This window comes from Pollicipes pollicipes, unplaced genomic scaffold, assembly GCF_011947565.3.
Source record: "Pollicipes pollicipes isolate AB1234 unplaced genomic scaffold, Ppol_2.1 Scaffold_7261;HRSCAF=8764_pilon_pilon_pilon, whole genome shotgun sequence".
NCBI classification, from domain to species: domain Eukaryota; kingdom Metazoa; phylum Arthropoda; class Thecostraca; order Pollicipedomorpha; family Pollicipedidae; genus Pollicipes; species Pollicipes pollicipes.
The window spans coordinates 20,555,224-20,581,728 of NW_023597054.1; the positions used below are offsets into that span (position 1 = coordinate 20,555,224).

General features: G+C 48.2%; 1 protein-coding gene across 1 annotated transcript in view; it reads left to right on the plus strand.

Annotated features, from left to right (window-relative positions):
- Positions 1-26,505, plus strand: part of LOC119113226 (uncharacterized) — a 72,123-nt gene that overhangs the window by 40,041 nt on the left and 5,577 nt on the right. The window contains exons 4-6 of the mRNA XM_037237577.1: positions 4,666-4,808; positions 5,168-5,297; positions 5,634-5,748. Coding sequence (XP_037093472.1) covers positions 4,666-4,808; positions 5,168-5,297; positions 5,634-5,748 — 388 coding nt within the window. The remainder of the gene's footprint in view (positions 1-4,665; positions 4,809-5,167; positions 5,298-5,633; positions 5,749-26,505) is intronic.

A 26,505-nucleotide genomic window follows, 5' to 3' on the forward strand; every position in this document is an offset into this window, starting at 1 on the left:
TTGAACACGCGCGCTGGCAAACCTTGCAACAACATTAAAGCCCGGCGATACAGTCTCCTTATGCCGGTCTGCGTCGGCCCCGCCGCCGACGCTAAGCGCTGGCTAACAGGCAGATGAAAAGGCGATTGATCTGAAAGTAGTCCTTTTGAACGCGTAAAGACATTAGTTTGTATGTTTAGAAAGTGGTCTGAGCGTACATTTCACCTGTGTGATTTTTGGATCGATGATAAGGACGGATTAGTCTTTACAGCACCGCGAAGACGTGCTGGAATAGATGGTGGAAGTGGAAGATAAAAGGTACAATCTCTGCTTTTCGTGTTGCCTTAGCTATTAACTTCACCAGGGAACATCGTGAAAATTGCTAAAGACACACGCCCAGTGTAAATTTTGAATGGCTCAAATTTATTTTGAAATACTTTTGGAGGCATTATTTTACGACGGTCGTTCTCTCGCGTACCGCGAGCGCCGCCTGGTGTTACCGGCAGCGGCCAACGCCGTTCGGTTTTACGAAACTGCCATCGCTGTTCTTGCCACTGAGATTCCGAGCGTGCGGAGTGTAAAACTGATTTATGATATTTGTTTCAGCAGTCGATTTCGTAAAGAAGAATGTGCTCTGGCTTTGGGGTTTGCCTTTCTCATTTTGTGCTTATTTCGATCCACTCAATTCCAAACTTCTGGGACCCCTTACGTTTTCCGGGCAAGGGACTCGTGGGTGGAACACTAGACGGCACATTGTCATTACCGGTCCAAGGCTCAAGAGCCATTCGGTCGCAGCGCGGGATGCATTCCGGCCGCCGTTCTGGTGATGCAGGGACGGGGTCCCCTGTTCGATCGGGAGGCCCTTAGAGGGATACATCATGCCATCCTGAAAACCATGAATATGTGCTGATGGGGCTGTGAGCAGTCATGCAGAAAAATCTAGACAATATAAAAAGAGAGAATAGAGCTTTTTGGCACTAGAAGAACCTCACGTTTACTCCCCAATATATCCGTTCGGTGTAAATGATAGAATAAGATGCTGCCATTTCTCACTTGAAGAAATTCTGTCCAGTGCGGTTTGAGGAAGATGTCTGGTGAACCAGGTAAATCGGCATGCGTGTTTAAGATAACACGAAAGTAAGCTAAACGCAAATAATATCTGAAAAGTGGGGGCAGTTAATATTGCTGCCCCTCCCACCTTGAAAAGCGTGGTACATGGCCCCTCAGGCCTCATGTTCCTAAACGCATGCCTAGAAGCAATGTCGCGCAGAAGCCTTGCATTCGAATTCAATCGCATGGAAATTAGTGCGTTGTAAGTTTTGTTTTAATGCAACTTAAGTTGTGCATAAGGATCTGCGTTAGACATTTTATGGGGTGAAAGAAATGTCGTGTATAAGTTTATTGTTAGGGGATTTGTTGCACGCAAGACATTTCAAGTATAAATTTTTCGTCGTCATGCATAGATTAAAAAGTAAATAATGAAAGTTTTTGCATTATAAGTGATGCATAGAAGACATTTTGTTAGGGACTGTACTGCATAGAAGTAATGTCGTCAAAAAGTTATCGTATTAAAAGTTTTGTCGTGGACAAGTTTATGCGTTAGAAATAATGCCGCGGAGCAGTATTTGTGTTAGAAGAATCGTCACTCAGAAGTCATGTCGTGTAGAAGTTTTTGCGTTAGCAGCTTTATCGCGTAGAACTTCTTGCATTAGAAGCAGTGTCGCATAGAAGTTGTTGCGCTGGAATTTTTGTCGCATATAACTCATATCGCCTGGAACGTCGCCTGTCTAATGGTGCCTCACCTTTTTGCGTTAGAAACGCTGTCGCGTAGAAGTTTATGCATTAGGCGCGTTTGCATACGAATTACTGTCGTGCAGAAGTCGTGTCATGGAAGTCTGTCGATCGCATTATTCGTGCCGCAACTATTGTTGACACATTGACACCCTTTGGCCGAAGAAGCCCCGAAAGGTCCCTCGAAAAAGGCCACGATAAAGGCCCAATTGTAGCAATAAAGGGTCCGAAGGGCTGGCGTGAAGTCGTACTAAGGGTCCCCGGCCAGCAGTCCCGGGCCTTGGAATGCTAATCAGAGGGCATTTTGCGCCGATCGGGAGCCCCCCCCCCCCCGAATCGATGATGGCCTCTATATCAATAAGGCACCATCAGTGCCATCAGTGCCAACAGTCATCTTCGCATTGGTATAGGCCTGCGAGCCGGTTGCCCGAGGCGGGAAGAGGATAGGGCCCGCGATTTACATTGGTCGAGGCCCTTGAAACAATGAGCGGTACCCTGGTCGGTCAGGGACCCACAATGCCTAACAGGATGCCCTATGTTCATAAGGGGCCCGAGTCAGCCAGGGGTTTTCTTAGTGAAGAAGGAAAGGGATGAATTCTGAATGCCAGGGGGCCTTTTGCATTGGACGGTTTTCCCCTGGTTAAGACGAGGTTTTGAGGCAGAACGAACCTGCTGAATGATTGTAAAATGAATAGCACCAGCGGTTTATTGCATACAGTTGTTTCACATCTAGTTCCTTCACTTTTACTTCAAACAGCACAGATTGATTTTCATTTCGCGGTGTTCTCCGGTTTCTGTTTCAGTCAAAGTACAAAATGAAGTAAAATGGAGAAAATCGTTCACCCCGAAGTCAAGTGGGCCATATCCGGTGATTTTTTGGGAGTGAGTATGGGCTTTCATCAGCAGAGGGTCCTCTGTCAACTCTTTGGCCCTCTTACTAGTACTCTGGATGAACCCCTGGCTCCTGGTTTTCAATGTTCTTCTTCGAAAAAAAAACGGATCCTTGGTCCTACTAGTTCATTCTACAAATTACGCATAGGTGCTGGTTCTCACTGGGTCGTCCAGCAACATATAATCCTTAATCCAGGTTTCCGCTGTTTCCTTCGAGAAAACAAGAACATGGATCCCAATTTCCACTGGATCTTTTGACCAAACGAAAGCCCAAACCCTGTTTCTCCTTGGCTCTTTCGAGGACCCTGAATATGGTTCCTGGATCTAATTTGCTCTGTTGAGTACATCGGATGTTATATGTGGTTCTCACGGGTTTGCTCACAAATACAAGACCCTTATTCCTGGTTCATAGCAACAAAGTCACAAAATTCAGATGTAAACCAGCATGCCTTGATCCTACTACAACAAATGAATCTTGGCCATTTGTTGAAAACGACTGCTTGCAAGGAAGTCCCTGAAGTCCATTCGCTGTTCCGGGACATCAGGGACGTCTTTCTGTATTATTTCGTGAGGACTTTGCCCCTCCCCTTTCCCTACCAATGTTGGCTCTCCAATGCTAATTGGCCTCCTAATATTGTTTGCTGCAAACTTCGGTCCAGAGTTCTAGCCGGTGGCGGCTTGGGGTACCGGCCGGCTGGCCCTGCACGCTGTCCCAGTCGCGGTCACGGTGCAGTGCTACACTCGCGGGTCGTGATTAATGACGTCAATCAGCGCGTAGCCGTAATGGCGCCTGCCTTAAGTCGGCGGCTAATGAGGCGTGGCCGCGGCCGCCAGGTCAGCGCGTAGGACCGCTCGGGCGGCGTCAGTGCCCTGCGGTGTCCACACCTGACGCCAGCCGAGGCGACTGCCTCTGGGCGGCAAGCGGCGGCTTGCGGGGTCGTTGACGGGCGGCCAGGTGGCAGCCGCCCACGCCAGACGCCGTTATGACTGCTCAGTGCTCCGAACCCCGCCCAGAAGCGGACCCAGAGGTCCAATTTGTCCCGTCCTCGGATCCACCAGAGCCAACGGAGCCTATCCGCTGCTTTCATCTTCTCCGCAGGCAGTGGCCTTTTTGGCTCCTTTTTTCCTTCCTTTGTTTTGCTCAGAAGCAAGGGAAGGCTCGTTTTGTACGGTGATTGTAAGGGAAAGCATACATGTAGAGTTCATTCTGTTGTAGTCAGTTATGCGGGTTGCGATAGCAGTTGCTTTATGCCTCCCTTAAGGGTTCCACACGACTAAATTGCCCTAACCATGGCCTTGGAATGGACATTGATTAGACGTACGTGAGATGCATGCGAAGGAAATGCAGTATTTCGGGTCGTTATAGCACAGCACACCGGAAAACGACCACTATTGAGAGCACAAGCAAGTCCATTCGCAAGAATTTTCGGTCTGCGAGAATTATGCTCCCATTGTGATGCGGCTACCGCGCGGGATCAATCTCCAGCGTGATTGTGGGCGGAACGGCTGAACTGATCTGGAGCAGACATGGCTGCATTTTGCTGATAGTGACGTCCCGCTTTGGAAACTGAGAACGTTCTGAGAACTGGCTGTCATGGCCCACCCCTCGGTTTTCAGTAGCCTTGCTGTATGTTTTGTTTTTTGTTTTGTTTTAAGGGCCCAATTACACAGTTCAGTCACGGTATCATGTTTCTTATGTGTAGGGAACACACAGGGCGTCCAAAACCTGTTAACACCGATAAACTTTTCAGTCGCAATATTTAACACCAAGAGAGCTAGCACGTTATTAACTGACCGTGAAACTAAACGCCATTGGTCTGATAGTAAAGTTTGACAGCCGATGGGGCAGGCGAAGGTCTTGGCACGAGCCCAAAAGACGTTCAACTATTCCCAGATCATAATATAAAAGGGTGTGTTGCATGCGCTTATCCCAGCCCCAGACTGCATTCCGTTTGAACAAACGCGGTGGTTGTGTAGGCGCTCACGCCACGTCCCCGCCGGCAGGATGACCCGCAAGGCCGTCGAGTGCGTGACTTCGTACATCAGCAACTGCTTCGACAAGACGGATCGCGAGGTGTACCTGCAGACGGCGTCCAGCACCAAGGGCATCATGAACGACATATGCCAGCCGGGGGAGTTCAGAAACCGTAAGCGGAGGTCGTTCCGTGAAGCCGAGCAACGACAACGGGCAGTTCCAGCGTTTCGCGTTCCGCGATATCCCTGTTACGCCGGCGTTGGATGCTGTGCTTGGTAGAGCAATCACTTTGTGCACGGGAGCGGCTGTGGCCAGGGCCTTACCGACCTCCAAAGTTGATGTCCAGAAATGTTGGCGCAGTTGTGTTGCTTGCTTGCGGTGCAACGTTATCTGCCTAATACTGAGTGTTCTGGCAATTGCGGCGTGGGCGAGAAAGTGGTGGGAATAAACAGGATCGAACGTTGCAGCAGCCAAATGTTCCCATTCCTACGACACTTCGTGCTGAACATTCCCGCTGAAACTTATCGCCAGGGTTTCTGGAGCACATCCCATGTCTGAGGCTGGTCACCATCGACTACAACTACTGCGGCTATCTATACAAGAAAACAGTGTACCACATCGAGAGAGGCGACAACGCGCACGCCACGCCCGAGACGTGCTGGTAAGCTGGGGCCTCTGGGCCCTCGGAGCGCGAACAGGCGCGGTTACCCGATCAGGCGAGTTACCCGAACAGGCGCGGCCTAGTTACATCCCAACAGCTGCTTGGCATCTGACCGCTAACAAACAGCCTCGTCTGTACAGGCGTCGAGAAAAGCGGAATCATCTCAAAAAGCGGAGGTCTTGGGGATGCTTGTCATCCATCATCACTCAACGTTTCACTTGGAAAAATGGCGGGAACGTTGTCTCCTCCCTCGTGCTCCTGTACCGTGACAGCAGACAGAAGTGCCAGCTGAATACGGTTAGCGGGTCCGCTGATGGGTTATGCTCTATCTTTCAGCACATACAATAAGCTGAACAACTGCTCTCGCAGCATGTCCCGTAAGCTGTGTGACAGCGAAGCGGCCGAGTTCGTAGACGAATTCCTGGAGCGTTCCGGTGACGTGCAGCTGCGGGTGAGAAACGCCTACAGCCTTCTGTGGCCCGCGCAATTAGCTCTGAAGGAATGTGTGCCATCTTTCAGGTGGAAATGTAGTCTTGCGCATATGGAACTAGAAACATGATAGCTGGGCGTCGGGCTGCAAAGCGTAGTTTTCTTAACAGGTAAGATTTTCCACTTTAGGTAACTTTTTGGATGGAGCTTCAATTGGAGCCCTGGCTGACGACAATCAAACGCATTATTTTCATCCCAAACCTCTGGCGTATCAGTCGGTCAAAGCTGAGTGGTTCAATAGACTTTATGACTAAATGGATTCCGCTACCAATCGCATGGCAGTTCATAATGTGTTCTTCAAAAGAATACGTTATTTGAAATATTCCAGTTCAGTGAAAACCTGGCGTCCTTGGCTTCTGCGTAAAAGATAAGCTCCGTCGGCTGTCAGCAGAGCCAAAGTCTTACTGCCACACGCGTGGCAAGCGTTGGGCCGTTTAGCCTGATTGGCCAGCCACAACAGACTTAAGGTTGTTGCCGTAGTTTATCTTGTTGCTTATGGCTTGCAATTCGATTCAGCTTCAGCTTTTTTGGCGTAAATAACCAATGCAGTTGACGCATCCTTAAAACTGAATAACTGAACTAATGTAGCTTCGAACAACTTTCCATGCCGGCAGTTTGATTCAAATGAATCAGTTCCCGGTGGTCAACGTGCGCTTTGGAGTATTCTGTACCGTGATATCTAGTGAGACGCTTCCGATGGAGAACATCGGTCGCATGACCATCTAAGATGGGCTGAAAACCCCTTCTGAAACTCGAACCCCCTGGCGCTTGATCACGTAACACAGCAGAGGACCGTCGCATTTCCGTCACTAGGGGGCTGCCGTTTGAGCTCCACATTAAAGACTCGGTGATAAAGTAATAGACTCGGTAAAGACTCGGCAGATAACGTAATGAACTCGGACATCTCCCGGATGGCTGCCACCCCATCTGTGGGTATACCGGACTGGGTCAACAAATTGGCTTTAATGCGGGCCACGAACGGTGTGTAGTCTGTTTCACAGCAGAAGCGGCGAATAGGGGCGGGTCAACTTTCATTTTCGCCACCCGGAGTGCATTTTGTTTGTCAGCAGAAGCAACAGATTGAAGTGTCTCAGCCCTCATTTTCGTCAGGTATCAAATAAGGTCGCAACCATCATACATTGGTCGTAAGGGAAATGCCTCGTCCTCTTGCCAAGCTATTCGGGACTCAGCAGGCTGAAGTCATTCATGAAAAGTGCGAGCATTTCCAAGTTAGTAAATCGGAATCGACCTCACCGCCGAATTGTGAGCAACACCAACGTATCTCATGATTTAAGCTTGATATAAGGCACGGTTTTCTGTTAAGCGTTGTGACAGTCCGTCCAGATGGCGTAGTTGGTTAGAGGACCTGCTTTTCGATTCACCCTACCGCGGAAAAATGAGCTCGAGGCGCTTTAGGCGCTCGCTATTTACCCTTGACAGATATGCCCTGGGGCCGGTGGCAGCAGCCGCAATAAAGGTCAGGTCATGTCAGGGGGCAGGACGAACAGTGTCGAGCATAGCGGCGCATTGCGGCTCATTAAGCTCTCGCCACCAAATTTCTCCGTTGACCTGGAACTGCGCGATCGGATGATATGGGTCATGGCTCGCACAACGAGTGCTGCTTGGCGTCAGCTCTGATCGCATAAATCCATCCATTCAAAAGGTTTGGATTAAATCTTAAAAAATGATAAAATGATAGCCTATGTAAGGTACGATTATGCTACACATTACTGCCATGGCGACTCTGAGAAAACACAAATTTATGGGGAATCAAAGCATGTTCAAAAATGCCCCCAAAAACCCAGTGCTAAACTTCGCTGTATGGATTACACGCAGCGCAGGTTTGCGAGTACTGTACTGCCGGTAGGAGGGCGACGTTGGGTACTACAAAGCACAACACCATTCCACGATTCTGGGCACGGCGTACGCAAAATGTCGGCTTCACCAAAGCAGGCCGTGCGCAAGGCAGTGCCCGCTAAACTAGTCGCTCAAAACAGTTGCAAAGTCTGCATGCTGGATTCAAAGTAAAAACTCTGAATCATCAAACAATATATGATGCTGTGGCACAAACTGGTGGGTATGGCAGGCCTGTCTTCATCATCATCAAAATATGAAACAAGTAAAGGCGGCAAGACGGGAATGACAACATTTTATTCGGAAAGAGAAAGCGGGTCGTGAAGAACTAGCTGCCCAGCATGCAATAAGCAAAGCCAAGAGCGGCACCATGTCCGCTACCTAAATTATGCATTGTGTTAACATTACTGATAGATTAGCAATAAGCATGCCTCTCACAGACTGTGCAATGACTGGTAGTGTGTAGAAGAACGTGGGGTATTCTAGAAGTATGTGGATGAATGACATTGTGATCCGGACAGCTATAAGGTGCCTGAAATGGGCTGGATTACTGGAATATAGCTTGCAATTATCGCAAGTGTTTCAGTGCTCCTGGATGTCAAAGATGTATCCTGGATTCCACAGTGTATTATGGCGACGGGTCCTGTATCCAAGATCCTTGGCTCTGTTCTTGAGCCGAAGTACTCAGCTGAATGTGATTAGACCATTCCACTGCCGAGAACATTATTACGAGATTACGAGACTACGGAAGTTGCTAAGTGCATTTGCGGAAGACATTATAGTTATAGATAAGGCAATGCTGTTAGCCTTATTCTTCGCAGAAGAACCGGGAAAAGAAAAGATAAATACATCGGGCGCTTGTGAGATCTAATACGTGTACCCCTCCCTTCTCCCGGCTATTTTGTGAGAAATAAGGCCAACAATACTGTGTTATCCATTGGCTTCAGTCGATGTGGAATCTTGTAGTATGTGTAAACTTCACAGTATGTAAGAGCCGAGACCAAGAGTTTGTGTGGCTTTCGTCTTCTGGCATCAAACATTTGTCGCTTCTGGCATGGTTTTGACCTTTGATTGCCATTGCCATGGACATTTGCAGCTAGGGCTGTGTGAAAAGTGATGAGCTTCGACTGCTACTTTCAGGTCCACATAACATGATAAAACGGTTAGCTCTCAAAAATAGCAAACATAGGATTACAAAAAGCCCCAAATGATATTGGGATGAGTTGACATTAAATCGGGTGCCTTTGGGGAGTGCGTGCGAAATTTAACAAGAACCGTATTGCATATTCAGTAATGACTAACTAGTCCAAAGTATTTGTTTGTTTGGCGCCAAATCCCTTCCAAAGAATTATGCTACCAAGTGCCGCACATTCTAAAAATTATTGATAATTATAACGCGGTGCAAAACGTGCATGCAAACGTTAACGGAAAAATTTGGCCCCAAATGTGAAACCAGCTGCTCTCATACAGCACTTTACGAAAGTGAAATGCCTTACTAGATCGTTACGATGGTTAGAATTTGTCAGTTAGCACGCATCCTTACTGATACTAAACATGGACACCACGCGTGTATTGAAGCATTGGTTTAGTTGCGCATGGCCGTCTGAAAATACACCACGGGCTTCGTGCAAAACAGCCTAAAACTACTGCCTGCCACACTACGGGAGGATTATCGTCCACGTGCAGGCACGAGGTCACCAGTAGGTCCGATTGGTCAAATAGATCCGTAAAACCACTGCCAGCTCTCAAACTGGGAAATGACCGGGCACAGGAGCGTATTTTTACAAAAGGAGTTGGGAGGAAGGCGTTGGAGAACTGCGAAAGATGACGCGATCTACCCGAACAACACCAACAGACAGGTGCCTCTACGGATTTGGATCTCTCCCTCCTCGAATTGGGGGACTGGAACCCAACTTGGGGGGGGGGGGCTGAATGGGGGCTGGTGAAATAATGCTTCCGGAAGTTTTTCAAAATATATTGGTATCGTTGAAAGATTAGGCGGGGCTTATCTTTTTTATAATTTTGAGGCTCTCGTCGGCACAGATTAACAGCTAACGGCAATGCCAAAACATAGATGCTATCTTGACCCTTTCAGTTTCACCAGCAGATTACAACACTTCGTGGTGCTGTAGAGGAAAGTTTGGTCTTACCAGCAATCTAGCAATCGCATAGGTGACATATTCACCCAGGATATCGTCTTAATGTACGAATTGATGTTCTTAAGGGCTCAAAGGTACTGCTTTCAGATGCGTTTTCATTTTCGCCCGCTCGTTGTAGCCGAAGCTTAGTGTTAGCCGCAAGATCAGGGCGAAGCCGACACCGCGCGATCTAAGGAGACTGTAGCGCCGGGTGTGGAGGTTTTTCTTACAAAGTTTGCGAGCGCTCATGCTCAAAACTACGTTACATAACTTTTCTCACTTCTCTATTCCCGGCTAAATGACGAACGTTTTCTGGCTAACATGGGTTGACCGTGTCACTACACATTTTTGGCCCTTCTTTGGAGGTGGGGCTCTTTGTGAGCCATTTCTCCCGCCTTCACCCGTCGCCAAAGCTCTGACTGCGCCCCGACAGTGTACGTGAATCAGAGCATTTATGTGAGATGAAACGCCACGTTTCCAACTGCCTCACAACTTCGAGAAGAGAGAGGCTCAAACCGGAGGGAGTTCGTTTTTTGGTATTTTGGAATATAGGTTGTCATTTTTCTCTGTTCGGTCCTTGCACAAGTCATTTTGCGAAGCTTCACGCCTTTGTTAGGTCCATTTTCCCAGTTTGAGAGCCGGCGATGATTTTTTCGGATCTATTTGACCGATCGGACCTGCTGGTGACTTCATGTCAGCGGTTAGTCAGTAACCCGCCAATCTTATGACAGGGCGGTAGTTTTAGATTGTTTGCTCCACGCCCGTGTTGTATTTTCAGACTGTCATGCTTAACTAAATCAATGTTTCAATATGCGCAGACACCACAGGGGATTCTCGAATATGGCGGTATTTACTGCTTTTTTGTTTGGCGGCTAAACTCCAGTAACGTCGTTGCGGGCACACAATTTCTAGATATGAAGGCGACAAAATGAGTTTCCCTCGCCCCACCAAACTCCGACAATCTGAACTGGCGAAATAGGAAGGACGGAGATAAAACACCAATCATTTCAAGCATAAAACTCCTGTTGTATTTCGCACTGCAAGTGAGTTAGGGACGATTCCCGGGGCGTATTTTATTATTTCTAACTCTGGTGGTACGTAGATGATACTACATGCCAGCTGGTGGCCAACGATGAGCACGTCTGTTTTTTGTTCGTGTGGTAGCTTTGTTTTGCCCGCTGACATTCAGTCGCTGTATATGTGCCTTCACTCAAACATTTTCCCGGATCTCACGGTACATGACTCGTCTGATTTTGCGTCAGCAACTCACAATGCAAACCATGGCCTGAAACGTCTTTTGTGTTGTGAGGACTGATTCATTAATGAGAATGTGGAAAATGTTTGCTAATTAAGAACTACGGACTGTATCAAAACACTCATTATGTCACAACGGCATATATGCGTGATTCTCAGTCTAGTCCACCTCATGCCTAACGTGACCAAGCGATGCCTGCAAAAAAGCATAGTCCGCGGCTTGAGCCGGGGCCAGCTTCTAAAATGGCTTTGTTCCTCATGTTGTGTCGTGTTTACTGCTTTTTATGTCGCATTAATAAAACTTTGTGTGCCCTCTGTGTCATCAATTTAAAAGGTTGGCCTTCTGAATGTACATGACGTATGCGGTGGGAACTAACGCCAGAAACATGGCACGTCTATCATGATTAAATCTTGATGAACATGCTTGGCTCCTACACCCGAACAGACTGGGTCGCAGTTGGCAAGAGATTGCAGAGGAAAGTGAGTGCTGCGAAGTAGTTCGCGGCCACTGGATGAGCCACGAAAATATCCGCTAGGCTGTACAGTTAAGCCTTGTTCCCTTTTTGCAGGAAGTTCAGCCTTGGCCCTTATTGTCATACGTTGAAGACGTAAAGATAAAAACGACATCTTCATGTGGGCCGCCAAGCTAGTGATTTATTCGCCTCACGGTTAGGAATCAATGTGCGTTTCTTCAAAACTAGCCTGTCTAGGAAAGTTCTCCAAACTAGTAAGCCAATCAGAACGTAGCGCTGCTCCCACGAGCGGTCACGCTGGCGGGCACGGCCAGGCGACTGCTGATGTCGATGGAGGTGGGACCACAGTGCAAGTCAAGAATTACTTGATATATGAACTAGACACCTGACATCTACCACACCACGTATATTACACGTGACGTTGCATTACACTACAGCAGGTCTCGGGGCTGTACATGGGCGGGGCTGAGTGAATTGATTGCTTTCGGCACAGCTCTTGTGTAGTTGAAGTATTTAGGCTATTGCGTTGCCCTTTAAAATTTGTAGCATGCAGTATGTCATTGGACCGACGTCTTTATAATGACGGCTGAGTGCCAGCAGGAAGGATTCCGTAGCGCATGAGAGCAATAACTTGGGCCTCATAGCCCACGGATTATGAAATCCGCAGTGATATATTGCGATCCGCGGTGGACTTCATGACCCATGGATTACATTTTCTATACTGGGACGTCGTGAGTTATGCAAAACCCATGATGCCTACAAACGTTATCTTAAGATTTCCGATATGACGTCATAATATGACCCACCCCTCAAATTTGATCAAAATCAGACCATGAGTGTTTCAACGCGTCTCGTCGAGCGTCTGCCGGCGATCATGTGCGGAGATTCTTGGGCTCGAGCCTGTCTGCCTGCCTACAGTTTGGTCCCCCGCAGGTTGGTCGACAGCTGGCGCTAAGCGATGCCACGGCAAATGACAAGAGGCGCTAAATGTACACTTATTTCCACGGTTACTATGTGACAGGCTCCAACTGTGCTGAAGTCTGAGCAGTTGTTCACCATGGTCACGTGAGAGCTTCGGACGGGGAGAGCTATCCATGAGAGAGCTTCGGTCGGAGAGAGCTGTCGGACGGCGGCGGTGCCCAAGGGTCGCCATCGGCGTAGACCAGAGGCCGGCACCTGTGCGGCACTCGGACGAGCGCACGAAGGGCAGGACGCTTGGGCTGGTGTCGTCCACCCCGTCCTGACTGGCCCGGTCCCCAGTTCGTGGTAGCGGCACCGGCACACTGACCTCAATCATCCTGGGCGATCCTGCCATGTCCATGACGAGCGCAGAGTGAGGGACAAAGTCAGGAGCTTAGATTTTATGCAAAAAAGGTCGTGATCTCCTGGTCCTTCGCACGTTAAGTTCTCGTGGACAAAGTGCTTCAATGTGCAAGAAGGCATTGGTTAATAAATGTGAAACAATTCCTCAACTTAATTATGAATGCATGTAGTTTTTTTTTAAAAACAGTATTACTTTTCCAAGCCAAAGTCAGCGCTACACTCAAGTAAGCTGTACGCATGTTTCAATTTTAAGCAGCGGCGTATAGTTTCCGGAGCGCAATAAGGACGAAAATGTCTCCGTTAAAAATATAATACTCCTCAATACATTTTCCTTTCTTAATGGATTTAACATGAAGAATATATATATATATATATATATATATATATATATATATATATATAGCATAAGATATGCACAGAATGAAACAGATGGTATGCCACCGCAGAGATATTCATTGGGCGATTACAACGATGGCAGACTACTAGCTGGCGACCAATGAATAGCGGCAGCCTTAAACGATGGTACCCACCGGCCCCGTCCGCCGATGGTACGAGCCGTCGGCTGATGGCATCCCTTCTCCTCCCTCCGAGACTACGAGCGTCCGAAATTGCCCGCCAGAACAGACTCCAGACCCGTGATGCGCAAACTCCGCCCCCGCCGGTGGAGTTGATGAATTATCGACTGGGAATGTCCAGAGGCTGTTAACCAGTCAAGGCCAGGCGCTAGCGAGCCCGACGCGATCCTGGAATCGAAGCAGTGCGCTAAAACCAGATATCCGGATCGTTGAGATGGTCAAGGAGTTCTGGAGTCTGCCGAGCGGTGCTCGAAGTCAGCCATTGGGCGGGCGTGATGGTCAGATGGACTGGCGGGCCGTTTAATTGGCTCAGGGAGCGCCCGGGCCAACGTCCGTGCGATGCGCCAAACACAGCTCCCTAGAAACAACTATCTAAACGTCGTGCACAGGTGAGTTCTGTAACTGCTAAGTCGCTCCCCTGAGGCGTCAGATGATAGTCTGATGCCCACCTCCAAGTTGGAGCTTAAATGGTGACAGCAAATTTGATGCTGATAATTCACGCCAACTACCACCTTCCTGACCATGGGCCCAGTTTTGCTGCTCTTCTAGCATGAGACCGCGATGGATACGTATTGAGGCAAGACATTTGGCACAAATCGTGTACCACCACCTAGCACTAGATCGAGACATAATGGTCGAGCGTAATGGCCGAGTGGTTAGTGCTTTGGACTCCCTCGTGGGAGCCCAGGGCCAAATCGCGGGCACCGTGCCATAACCCCTGAACGCTAATATGGTAAATGCAGTCTCTTGCGTTTCCTAAAAGGGGTGTGGCGACGTTCTTCGCGTTCCCTTAGTAATCAGTAAAGATTAACGTAAAACAGTACAATGCAGCAGAAAATGCAAACACTCAATGGTGAAAGTTCGCGTTTCCCGGCGAAGATTTTAATGATATCGGTCGCCTTCCGGGAACGTTCTCACGTAAAGAGAACGTAGAGCTAACAGGAAGTGAGGCTGTCGGAAATCACCCACACGTCGGCCGCCAACAGATTGCAGGTTAAGAAAAAGCGCGGTCGTAAGGGCTCCCGCGTCCCTGAAGAGAATGGGATAACCTGGATGGCACTGTACTCGGCGCCGAGGAGTCTGAGAAAGGGGCCTGATAATCACCACGACAACGCCGGTGTACTCGGCGCTGAGGAGTCTGAGGAAGGGGCCTGATAAACACCACGACACTGCCGGTGTACTCGGCGCTGAGGAGTCCGAGAAAGGGGCCTGATAAACACCACGACACCGCCGGTGTACTCGGCGCTGAGGAGTCCGAGAAAGGGGCCTGATAAACACCACGACATGGTCGGTGTACTCGGCGCTGAGGAGTCCGAGAAAGGGGCCTGATAATCACCACGACAACGCCGGTGTACTCGGCGCTGAGGAGTCTGAGGAAGGGGCCTGATAAACACCACGACATGGTCGGTGTACTCGGCGCTGAAGAATTCCAGAAAGGGGCCTGGTGTATACGGTGACACCGTCGGTCCATCCACAGCGTGAACTGGGGATGGAGGCCGAGAAAGGGGTCTGGTGTACACCACGACACCATCGGTTCATCCACAGCGTGAGCTGGTCATGAAGGCCGCTATCGCGCCGTGCCTCGGCGCCAGCGGGAGGGGCAAGCGGCCAGGGAGCCGCGACCGTAGCGGTCTGGAACGACAGAGGCGCCGTCAATGACCACTGTCGGCCTGATGACACTTTTTTGGTTCATTAATAACCTTCTCAAAATGAATTATTAACCGGTTCCAGCGGAGACTACTTGATTAGTTGAAATAGCATCATTAATTATTTCAATGTGAGAGCCACGGATTTGTCTCACTCAGAGCTAGTCTGACACCATACAGCTCGTGCCGTTCTTCAACTGCACGACTTAAAGTGGTATAAGCGGTATAAGTAAATGAGCCCTTAACGTAACAGCAGCTTTGTAAAGTAAGTCTGACATATGTCGTAGTGCGTTCATGCATTTTTCAGCGCTTAGCTCGTATTTTTACGACGATTGGTAAAGCGACATTTTCAACTTTTTCCGTCTCCACCGATCCACCCGGTTTTCCGGGCCGGGAAAGTTGGTGGGAACTGGCCTTAAGCAGACCTGTGCTACTGGCACGACAGGTCTACTGTAATACTGGCAGGTTGGGTTATCAGGTCATGCCGGTTGGGGTCACGGTAAACCCCCGAAGATTCTCAAAAAATAGCTTTCGAAGGGTGCAGCGTAGTTGCGTCAAACTCTCAATAGCTGTGGTCAATTCAGTAGCAGAGGTTTCGCTATTAAAATAGATGTACCATGTAAGGACTTTACACGGCACAGCTGTTTTTCAGGTATGATGCTCAGGTCGAGTTCAAAACTTTTTTTGCACTTGACGCCTTGCTGTTCTTTTTTTCTTAGTTTCTGACGCTCGTCTCGAATTTCTTGACCACATGGAGGTTAAACAATGTGCTATTTGAACTTCATAAAGGTCACAAGAGATCACTGACCTAGAATGACCCCAAAATCATTTTGCTTTTTGAAGCATGCCATCGAACGTAATCCTCGATGATTACTGCAATACAAAAAATCCATAAATTTTGCAGATTCTGGGTTACTGTGATCTTCTCAAGGTTATATAGGGTCAGTGACTTGAAACATGCATCATAAACTTCTGCTTCGTAGAAGTGTGCAGATGAACGATGATTGCATGAGAAATTCGGACACCGATCTGAAGTTTGACCTTGCTTGATCTTATTTGACCCAAAGATCATAATGTGGCACCTTAAACTTGGACACAAATGAGTTCTTATTTAGGCATATTTATATTTCACTTAACTACCTCAAGCTCTCGTGATTCTTCGGATCTCATAGGTTAAATTGATCCCTCCAGTCCTGGTGTCGTTGTATTCAGACAGACAACCAGGTGTGCGATAGTGTTTAAATTGATCAAAGCATGGTGAAGAAGCATACCATTTCGAATTGATGCGGGCGAAATATATAAATATATATATATATATATATATATATATATATATTTATTCATATATCTATCCATCTATATATCTATCTATATACATATGCATCTCAATCACGGCCATTGCGTATACATACTTTTCACATATTTGAGCTCTTTCTCGCCAGAGTTGTCAGCGTGGCGCTCCAAATACCTTTTCCCCAGGTCTCTAGACCCGAGATCCCCCAGACTCAGCCGCGCTGACTTCTGCGAGCACGAGTAGGCTCAGAGGTTATAACTCGACTCGACGCTTCAAATTAGGCTGACGCAACGTTTCTCTATGACTTCTGCATCTGTGCTAAATCCAATCCCGCTGCTGTGGGTAAGCAGGAATTGCTCATTTCTATTATTCAACACATTGCTTATTTGCAGTTAGTGAGAGGGATATGGCCTATCCTAGAAGAGGTCCCGATATCATATGTATATATATATATATATATATATATATATATGTATGTGTGTGTGTGTATATATATATATATATATATATATATATATATATAGACCTAGACCGAGCTATGGGGATGCGACTCATCTTTGTTTCGTCGGTACTCGGCTAATACTAGCTTCGAACTTCGAATGCTTTTATTTGATTTTATGGTAAGGAGACTTCAGGCTAAGGCAAAGCCAGCCGATTCAAGGCATAGTTCTTCAATCTTTTTTTCACGCCAAATTTCCATTATAAAATAGCTTGGATCCGAGTTACAACGTAACACATTATCTCGACAACAACAACCACACGCACGATCCGCGTCGCGTTACAACCAGCTCTGAATCTCTTTCATTACAGAAGCTCACTTTTCTAAACGAGAGCAATGGTGGATGTGATATCTAATCTGTAATCTAACTAATAAACTAATCTGAACGACAATTACGTCTTCTCACGGTGACCTCGCGCCGGGTACAGGTTATAGCACTTACATGTGGACGCTCAAAGACGCTACTGATGAAAAAAGACTTAGAAGACTAAGTTATTAGTGACTTAATAGAAAGCATGCAAGAAACACAACTGTTAACGCAAAAAACCTTGGCATTATAGACGAGCGAAGCACGATTATGGATATACAAGTTAGAGATAAATGAGGCAAGCGATTATGTTTGTGATGTCACATGACCTACATGTCTATGTACACGTACATATGTAATGGCTCACAACCCCCGGTGTTTGGTAGTCCCTATCGTGCCCAGTCGACAACGCACAGAATGTTTGGGGTCGAAGAGCATGTCACTTAGGCGCCTGGGTTTCGGGCGGCGCATCTAAGGTCTCCGTTCCAAGTCTCATTCTTGGCAGAGGTAGCGGCAGGGTCAAAGAAAACAACGTGGAAAACACTCCAGCTTTTGTTACAAGGCAATGCTGATCAAATGCGATGAAATGCTGATCAAATGCGTGGATGATGATGATCAAACTGCGATCATTAATGGGACGTTCACACGTGAAGACATTTGTATGTTCTCGTTCTTATTTGCTCTGAAAATAGCGGCAGGCACGTATCACATCACAGCGGTAATGGAACGAAAACACGTTTGGAGCCTCCGGGCCTTGAGTACTAGACACTCCAGCTGCAAAAATTGTACGTATACATGACGCTATTTGGCTGCTGAAACTCCCTGAAGCTTGGCAAAATTGGCTGCACGCTTTCCAATTGGTATGAGTAGCTGAGGTGCCGCGCATAAATCACCGGTATGCTGCTGAAGCGTCGAAATTACCTCCGTTAGTGCCGACGACTAACGACGCCATGAGCACGCCGTGGTTTCATTTATTTCGTTGGTGCTATATATGGTGTGTGAGTTCTGAAATGCATGTGATCATGCCGCGCGATAGCTGGGAGCGGTGCAGGGGGCTTATGCGGCGCGCCGAAATAGCGTCGGGTGGCGAGCAAGGGCGGAGGCTGGTGGAGGGCATCACCCAAGTAGGCTGTTGTGCCATACACGAGGCCGCCAGCAGCCGCAGTCCGTCGGCGCCCGCTTCAACGTCAGGGGTTGACACGCGGCAGGAACGGCGTCAGCGAAGAGGAGTCGCGCGCCAGACGAGTTGCAGCGGGGGACTTGATCACCGGCAGGACTGGGCCGCAGCGCCGCCGCGGCGCTCCGGGCCGGCCGCGGCGGGCCCGAAACGGCACGCGTCGTCAGTGCCGACCGCGACGTCGGACTCCGCAGAGACTCTAGGAGTCCACCAAGTCTGAGTTGCCGAGACTCCACTGAGTCCAAGGTCGGCGTCGCTGCCGGGTGGTCGGGACGACCGGCCGGATCCGCCCGTGTTGGAAGTGGCCGCCGGCGAAGGTCAGCGCCAGCCGACCGCGCGGGCGCCGGCCGTCGGACGGCGATCCGGAGAGAGAGAGGAGAGGAGAGGAGAGGGAAAGGGAGAGGGAGAGGAGAGGAGAGGAGAGGAGAGGAGAGGAGAGGAGAGGAGAGAGGGCGGCCGCCCGGCATGCGACGGCTTCCCGACGACTACACGGAGTCCACAGTAGCAGAGGTCGTCGTAGACGCCACAGCACGCGGGGAGGGGGAGGGGGAGGGGGGCAACCTGCTGTGGGCGACGATCAGCGTCAGGTGGACTCGCACCCAGAGCCAAGCGTGGTGGTCCGGGAAGGGTCGGCAGCCTTACCTTTAGTCACGATAGTGCGTGGCTCCTCCTGCTGCTGCTCAACCGGAAGTGTCTGCTGGCACCGTGCTGCTACTGGCGAAGATCCTCACCCACGGCAGCTGCTGGGGCCGACCCGGTCAGGACTGGACTGGACTGGACTGGACTGGACTGGACTGGACTGGACTGGACTGGACTGGACTGAACGATGCAGATGTCTACTCACGCTGTGCGGTGATGCGACGAAGGAGTCAGCCGAGGGGTTTGGTTGCTTAGTAACTGGTTTTTCAGAACTACGGTGAGAAAACCTGTTTTTTCCAGTGTGTTTTCCCCAGCCGTAGACGACTTGCAGTTGACGCTTTTAGTCTCAGAGTGTCATTCACCATAGCCTGATATGCAGATGCAATGCGCTCCGCCCTTTCCAGGCATTATTTTATGGGATTTCTTCGACGGCATAGGGGGCTCGATGATTGCTGACTTCAGCTTTCTGTCGTCCTTGTCCACGAAGCCATCAAATAGCGCCGAACAATTTTGGGCGGAACTGTGGTTATCTTTGGCATTGCTCTCCCTAGCCTGGGAGCTATCGGGGCACTGAAATGATGAATGTTCTCCGCGCAGCCGCAGCTACCATTACTTACATCCATAGAGGATGCATTCCGTTGCCACTGATCCCGGATGTATAGTTCAGTGAGCTTGTGTGGTGGTCAACAACCTTGTATATTATAGTTCTACAGAATAATTGTGACATGGCATCTGCATCACGGATGACATGATTGGTACGGACTTACTCGTCTGATATGTTGGTGTGCACACAACGTTTCGAGCAGTTTATTATCCGGCGTGACAACTGACGCCGGCCGAGGAATTAATTGGCCGAAATGTTGTGTGCGTGCTAACACACCAGACGAGGACCATAGTCCGAACAATTGCTGCATCCGTGAGCCCGTGTTTCTTTTCAGAGGAACTCGGGCCGGCATTCAGGCAGCCCAATCACCGATGAGTTGACACGGATAAAACTGTAACAGCATGGCTGGTGTTTGGCTGGTCTGGCTGGTGTGGTGTTTTTCCCACTTACGCTGAACGTTGGGCTCCACGCTTTTTCGAAAAGTAAACATGCCAAAGCCACGGAGAAAACACCATGGGATGGATTGAGTGTCGACTCGTGAACTGTTGGGGCTTACCACTGAGGGATTTGAGTCACGAAGACGTCCCAGGTGCCTTGCAGTGCTCGCAGAAGTACAGTTAACCGAAACATGTCATGACGGTGAGTGTTCTCAGCAGCGGTTGCAAACAGCCTCCCCCTGTTCCTCCACGAGGACGGAGTGAGTGCGTTTGTGCGTGGCACAGGTGTGTGCGATTTGTATTCGGGGCAACACAGCCTCGCCCTGTTCCTCCACGAGGACGGAGTGAGTGCGTTTGTGCGTGGCACAGGTGTGTGCGATCTGTATTCGGGGCAACACGGCCTCGCCCTGTTCCTCCACGAGGACGGAGTGAGTGCGTTTGTGCGTGGCACAGGTGTGTGCGATTTGTATTCGGGGCAACACAGCCTCGCCCTGTTCCTCCACGAGGACGGAGTGAGTGCGTTTGTGCGTGGCACAGGTGTGTGCGATTTGTATTCGGGCAACACGGCCTCGCCCTGTTCCTCCACGAGGACGGAGTGAGTGCGTTTGTGCGTGGCACAGGTGTGTGTGATCTGTATTCGGGTCAACATGGCCTCGCCCTGTTCCTCCGCGAGGACGGAGTGAGTGCGTTTGTGCGTGGCACAGGTGTGTGCGATCTGTAATTGGGGCAAAACGGCCTCCGCGTTTTCCGGAACGAGAAGCCCCATTCTCACAACACAACAAGGCTTCAGGTTCTTCAGTTGGTTTCGATCGTGTTACTGGTTTCATCTTTTTCCAACACGCGATTAAAATGTGGCGCAAATCGATAACAGATTGCTGCGTTTCGCGATGTGGTGGTAAGGTCAATGGCAATCCCCTTCATCGAGGACAAAACGCCTAAGGCGCATGGTCTGCCGTGCAGTTAAACAAAAATATTCGGTTCCAAACACATGCACTGCATTTGTCTGCTTTGGTGGGGTTTTTGCGTTGAATCGTTGCTTACGATTAGTAGCGAGTTTATGAAAACATATGCAAAAAATAATCAGCACATTATCGTTAAGCAAAACACCAAGGTGTGCCATGCTGCCTAGCTCGCGTGGGCGGGTACGCGTACTCCCCGCGTGCCCAGCGTACGTGGGCGGGTATTCCCGGGTACGCGTGGAGCGCTCTTTTTGCGTGAACTGACTTCGTCAGTTTGCATGAAAAGTATTTCAACGTCGCACAGAATGCTTTTAAAAGTGAGGTAGGTGATCATTTTACCTATCGATGTGTACTGGTAAGTGCTGTAGTTTCCTGAGTATCAGTAATCACATTCTAAATTTTGAGCGTGCGTACCAGTCCACCCGACCAGTCTGCTTAGCAAGATTAGCGGTAGTCTATCGGTTTGGAAATGGCCCCATTCGTCAGCACGCCCCGGTCCTGTTCCGGGGGCGTGGCTGGGCTGTCAGCTGGATCTGCCACAGCCTGCGTCGCCGCTGACGCCCCGTTGGCGAGAGGGGAGCGCTAGCGGCCCGTCAGCAGGCGGTGCTGAGCGCACCGGGGCGACACCGGCGAGCGAGGCCCCATCCGTCGCTCCCGTCCTGATCGAGATCGGTAGGAGGAACGAGGGGGATTTAATAAATGTCAGTAGGCGGTGCTGAGCGCACCGGGGCGACACCGGCGGGCGAGGCCCCCCCGTCGCTCCCGTCCTGATCGAGATCAGTAGGAGGAACGAGGGGGATTCCATTAACGCAATCAAAATTTCCAGTCTGACGCACGCTCGGCAGCGCACGCAGAGCTGGATGTAGCACGCTCGACTTCGTGCAAAGCGACAGCAAAAGGCCTTTGGCGAATGTTGCTCTGCGGGGTTGTGTAGACACGAATGCAATCTAACTTCCAATCTGATCGTCAGGAAATGCAATCACAGGCTGTAAGCGTACGCTGGAAATTTATTGCATATGTTTTAAGGGAGCCATTTAGTGTGACGAAATTTGTGAACCGCTTATGACCCTCTAGACAATATGCAGAGGTTCAGGTGTCTGATCCAGGGTAACTATGCTGCGCTCTCCATATGATGTCAGGACCGTGATGCATATTTGTTTTAACTACCTATGAACGTTTTTACAGCCACTACTGGCTACAATACACTGATCATATATACGATTCCTGCCTAAACGGTGCTTGAAATATTCATTTAGTCCCAACGGCAGGCTTATGGACTGGTAATTATTCCAACGTTCGATAATTCCCGAAAGCAATGTTAAAGCTTTTTGTCAATTTGATAGGCACGAATGCAAAAAGACGCATGACGGTGCCACGGGTGACTGCACCAATTCCAGCAGCGATTGTGATGCTAAGTGTATGCAAACCTCATATGTATGATTGCTATCATAAAACAAATCCAAATGTAGTCAAATAAACAAATCCAAACGCCGTCAAGCACCGAAACAGCAGAAATAATCGAAAATGAGGTAATGAAATCGAGTGATATGATAATGATGCATAATAGTTATGTGATAACAACCAAAGTACTAACAAAATTAAGTCAAAGACCGAAACAACAGTTCCTTTCATCACATACTCAGCACAGTCTTCGTTGCACGCCAAAAAGCGGGTTTACTGTGATAGGTGGCGCTGAGTCGTGATCTATGTAAATGCTATATCAAACTTAAGGTTATTAAGTTACAATTACTGCACTGCGCATCAAGCGTTTTGCTCAACACGCACGGGTGGCCGGTTGGATATCCCTCGTTAGAGTGGGGGTCAGTTTAACCCCAGCAAAGATCTCAGAAACTAAGAGAGCTAGGGGCCCTAAATTCACAGGATGCGTTTATGTGCATGTGAACTCACATGTGCCGCAATTTGGGGTTCCTAAGTCATGACCCTCACGTAATATAAGGTCAAACAGGGTTAAACTCCAGATTGTGTCCAAGGAGCCCCAAGAGCCTATATACATGCTCTCAGTTAAAAGTTCACTGGTGCTCCTTTTAAGGTCATTGATCTTACTCGACTTTTCTCAGGTCATGGTGACCAAAATCAGGCAAGACTGCTTTGATTTTTGCATTTGAATAATCGTTAAAGGTTACGCTAGGCGGTATATTTCTAAAAACAAAATGTTTTAATTTGTTTGGTCATTTTATTTTGGCCATTTCAGGTCATTCAGGTCAATGTCCTGGGTCATTTTTGGTCGGTGAGATATTTTGACCTTTAAGAAGTGCACGGAATATGCATCATGCGGTTCATGTTATCGATTCCTTCAGAATTTGCACTAGAAACTAGCCAATACAGCAAGCTCTAGAGTAATAAAACGGGTCTGATTTGATCTTGGTCCAACACTTGACCCCAGGTCTAGGTCAGCTTGACCCTAGGTCAGTCAAATTTGTTCATTCAATTGTTATTCTGTCTACGGAACTATCTCAGGGATGCATAGCTTCGCATAACACTCCCCTATTGCATCAGATTGAACGATTCCAGAAAAATTGTCTTCGCGAGATCCATGATTTGACCTTGACCTGCCGCAGGTCAGCAATCTTACAAGGTACATCTAAACATTTCAAACCAAATTCAATTTTCTTGTCTATAGCTGTGGAAAATTTGGCCAGGCTACCCAGCGCCGTTCGGAAACCATTCTGAAAAACCCCTAGAGAGGTCAATTGGACTCCCCACCCTAACGCATACGAACACGTGCTTGGGCGGCCGGTTGAATGCCATTCACTCTGATGGACGAAGGTCAGTTGGACCCCCGGAGGTCTCAAACACTAAGAGAGCTAAAGACATCGAACTCACAGGGTGGGTTGGTCTGCACGTGAACTCACCTGTGTCAAAATTTGACGTTCCGAGATCGCGACTTCGGGGTCAAATAAGACCAAAGAAGCACTTAAGCCCACTTTGGTGTCCGAAGTGCCCCCAGGTCTCCTCATGCAATCCCCTAGAACCTGGATGCTTGTCTAAAACAAAAGTTCACTGGTTTTCATCCACGGTCAGTGACCTTTTCACCTTTGGAAGGTCAAGGTGACCGAAAGCCTGGATTTAAAAATCCTAGATGGAGATTGCTTCTATTTTGTCATTCAGCTAAGCGTCGCGGATGACGCTGGGCGGTATGTTTCTAAACAAATGTTCACCTGGATCACTTTAGGTCATTAACGTACTCTGATCGTAAATAAGCTGATGGAACATGTCTGTTGGGGTCCCCGTTCTAGATGAATTCGAAATGAGCACAAAAAATACGTGACAAAGCAACTCTCCAGGAAAAAAGCCCACTGGTTTTGGCCTCGTTCTGACCTTTATACCTGACTAGGTAAATGACATTTGTTGTACTTCAACTGGTATTTTCCTGTAAGAAACTGCCTCGGGGTGTATGACTTCGTCTAGCACTCCGTTGTCGCATAAGATTGAACGTTTTCCTAGAACTTGCCTCCGCTGACAGTCGCGGCGTGGCTTTGGCCTGTCGCAGGTCAGCGATCTTATAAGGTACATCTAATTTTTGAAGGGAATGTTCCACCTTTGAAGATAATGAGGCAGGCATCAGATATGATGGGAAAGCTTACTTGTAACTATTGGTAATCATTCAAAGTTCAAAAACGACGCTAAGAAGCAAAATTTCAAAGTTTATTAAAATGCGCCCCATTACGTCATTGTTTTATGGCGTCATGGAATGGTTTCATGACGGTATCAATACCTGGCAGCATGTGGCAGCCAGACGTAAAGAATACCTCGAGACACACGAAAGCTGACGCCAACCGGCCATTCTCTTCGCGGGGGCTGTGCAGGATGGAGGTTTAGTGGGTGGTTTGTTTGAAGATTTTTTGTCCTGGTGCTGGTGGTAATACAAGCTTTGATGGACTGTTTGACATACGCAACGTGGCAATCGCCAGCCCTTATGGCAGATTATTAATATCAAAGCACGACATGCTGGGCTGCTGTTGTTGTCGCTATGCTGTTCCTGATTTTGTCAATACTTTACTGTTAATCCATCGTTGCCTGCAATGCTGTAGTTCTGGCGTCGAGATCATGTAATGTGCACAGTAGTTACTTTCTCTACTAATTGCAACTGAAAATGCGGTGTCATGCAAAAATTAATAACTCCGTAACGTCGCCATGATTTGATTGCCAAAGCGTTGCTATTGCTATGGTAACGTTGGTATGGTTGGGCTACCAATGTTTTTGGTTTTGCTTAGGATCATTTATGCAATTGATAGTCAACCCTGATACAACCATTGAGATGCAATGACATTCTTGCTGTTGATAGTCCTTTGGCATTGTTAAATCAGTTGTTACGAGTCATTCATAAATTACAAGCTGCTGTCTCATAGGCCTGACATAGAGCAGTCAACCAATGTAGTACATTGTGTAATGGCACAGGTCAACAGCTCCATTGTGGCACTACCTCAGTGCTGATCCGTGGCGTGACATAATGAACAGCAATATAGTTTTTGTACTGCAATCAATTCTGCTTTCATAATAAGTTCCATCACGAAAAGATGGGTCAAGTGGGCTCTCTTGTATTGACTTCCCATCTGACATATGATGGACCAAAAACGCGTGATACAATAATTAATCACTTTTAGCAAAGCAGACAACCAATAAGTGGCATACAACGTACAAATCACTTTCAGTAAAGCAGACAATGGATAAGTGGCATCACTTGCTCAACCCGTTTTGGGAATCCACAAAACGTGGGTGAGAAAGATGCAAACACATCTTCCACTTCCACAGTCATGCAACATGCTGCAGCCATCAGGCTGCTTTACTAAAAAATAACAAGAAAAATTTACATGTGGTGAAGTGACACTGCAAACATGCTGACCTTGCACAAGACAGGAAACATGACAAGTACGTGTAGTTATGGTTAGATGGACAAAATGCAAGGAAGTCATGAAGATGTCAGTGCACACAAGGTTCATGATAAACATATTATTACGTGCTGTCTAAGGCACCAACAGTAGTACTTTTCCACCTTTCTCAGCATTCAGCATCCCAGGCAAGTTGCAGTGCCTATGACATTGATGACACAAGCAATGCTCGCCGGCAAACAAAATTTCTTTAAGACATTATCATGTGCATCAGCTATAAGGCAGCTCTATATTTACAGAATTCTTTAGGGAAATAATTGTGCAAAGCCATATAATGTGAGCCTATACTGAGCATGTCCATTAATGAGCTGCATGCACCAGCCCCTACTACCAAATAAATTGCTGATATGGCATGCAATGGATTAATTACATGCTATAATACCTCAATAGGTTCGAAATGTTGGCAAGATCATAATGAAATGCCAGCTTGCCTTTGTTCACCCTGCAACATACGTGCTAGTGTTTCTGTTAGTTTGCCAGCATTCCTTTATCATGTTCAAATACGAACATAATTGGTAAAGGCAGGTATCAATATATCACATTTTTGGGGGAATCAGTACACTAAACAATACCAAAACAATGTTCTCTCTCAGAAGAACAAACTTCGCACACGCACTGCCCATCACATCA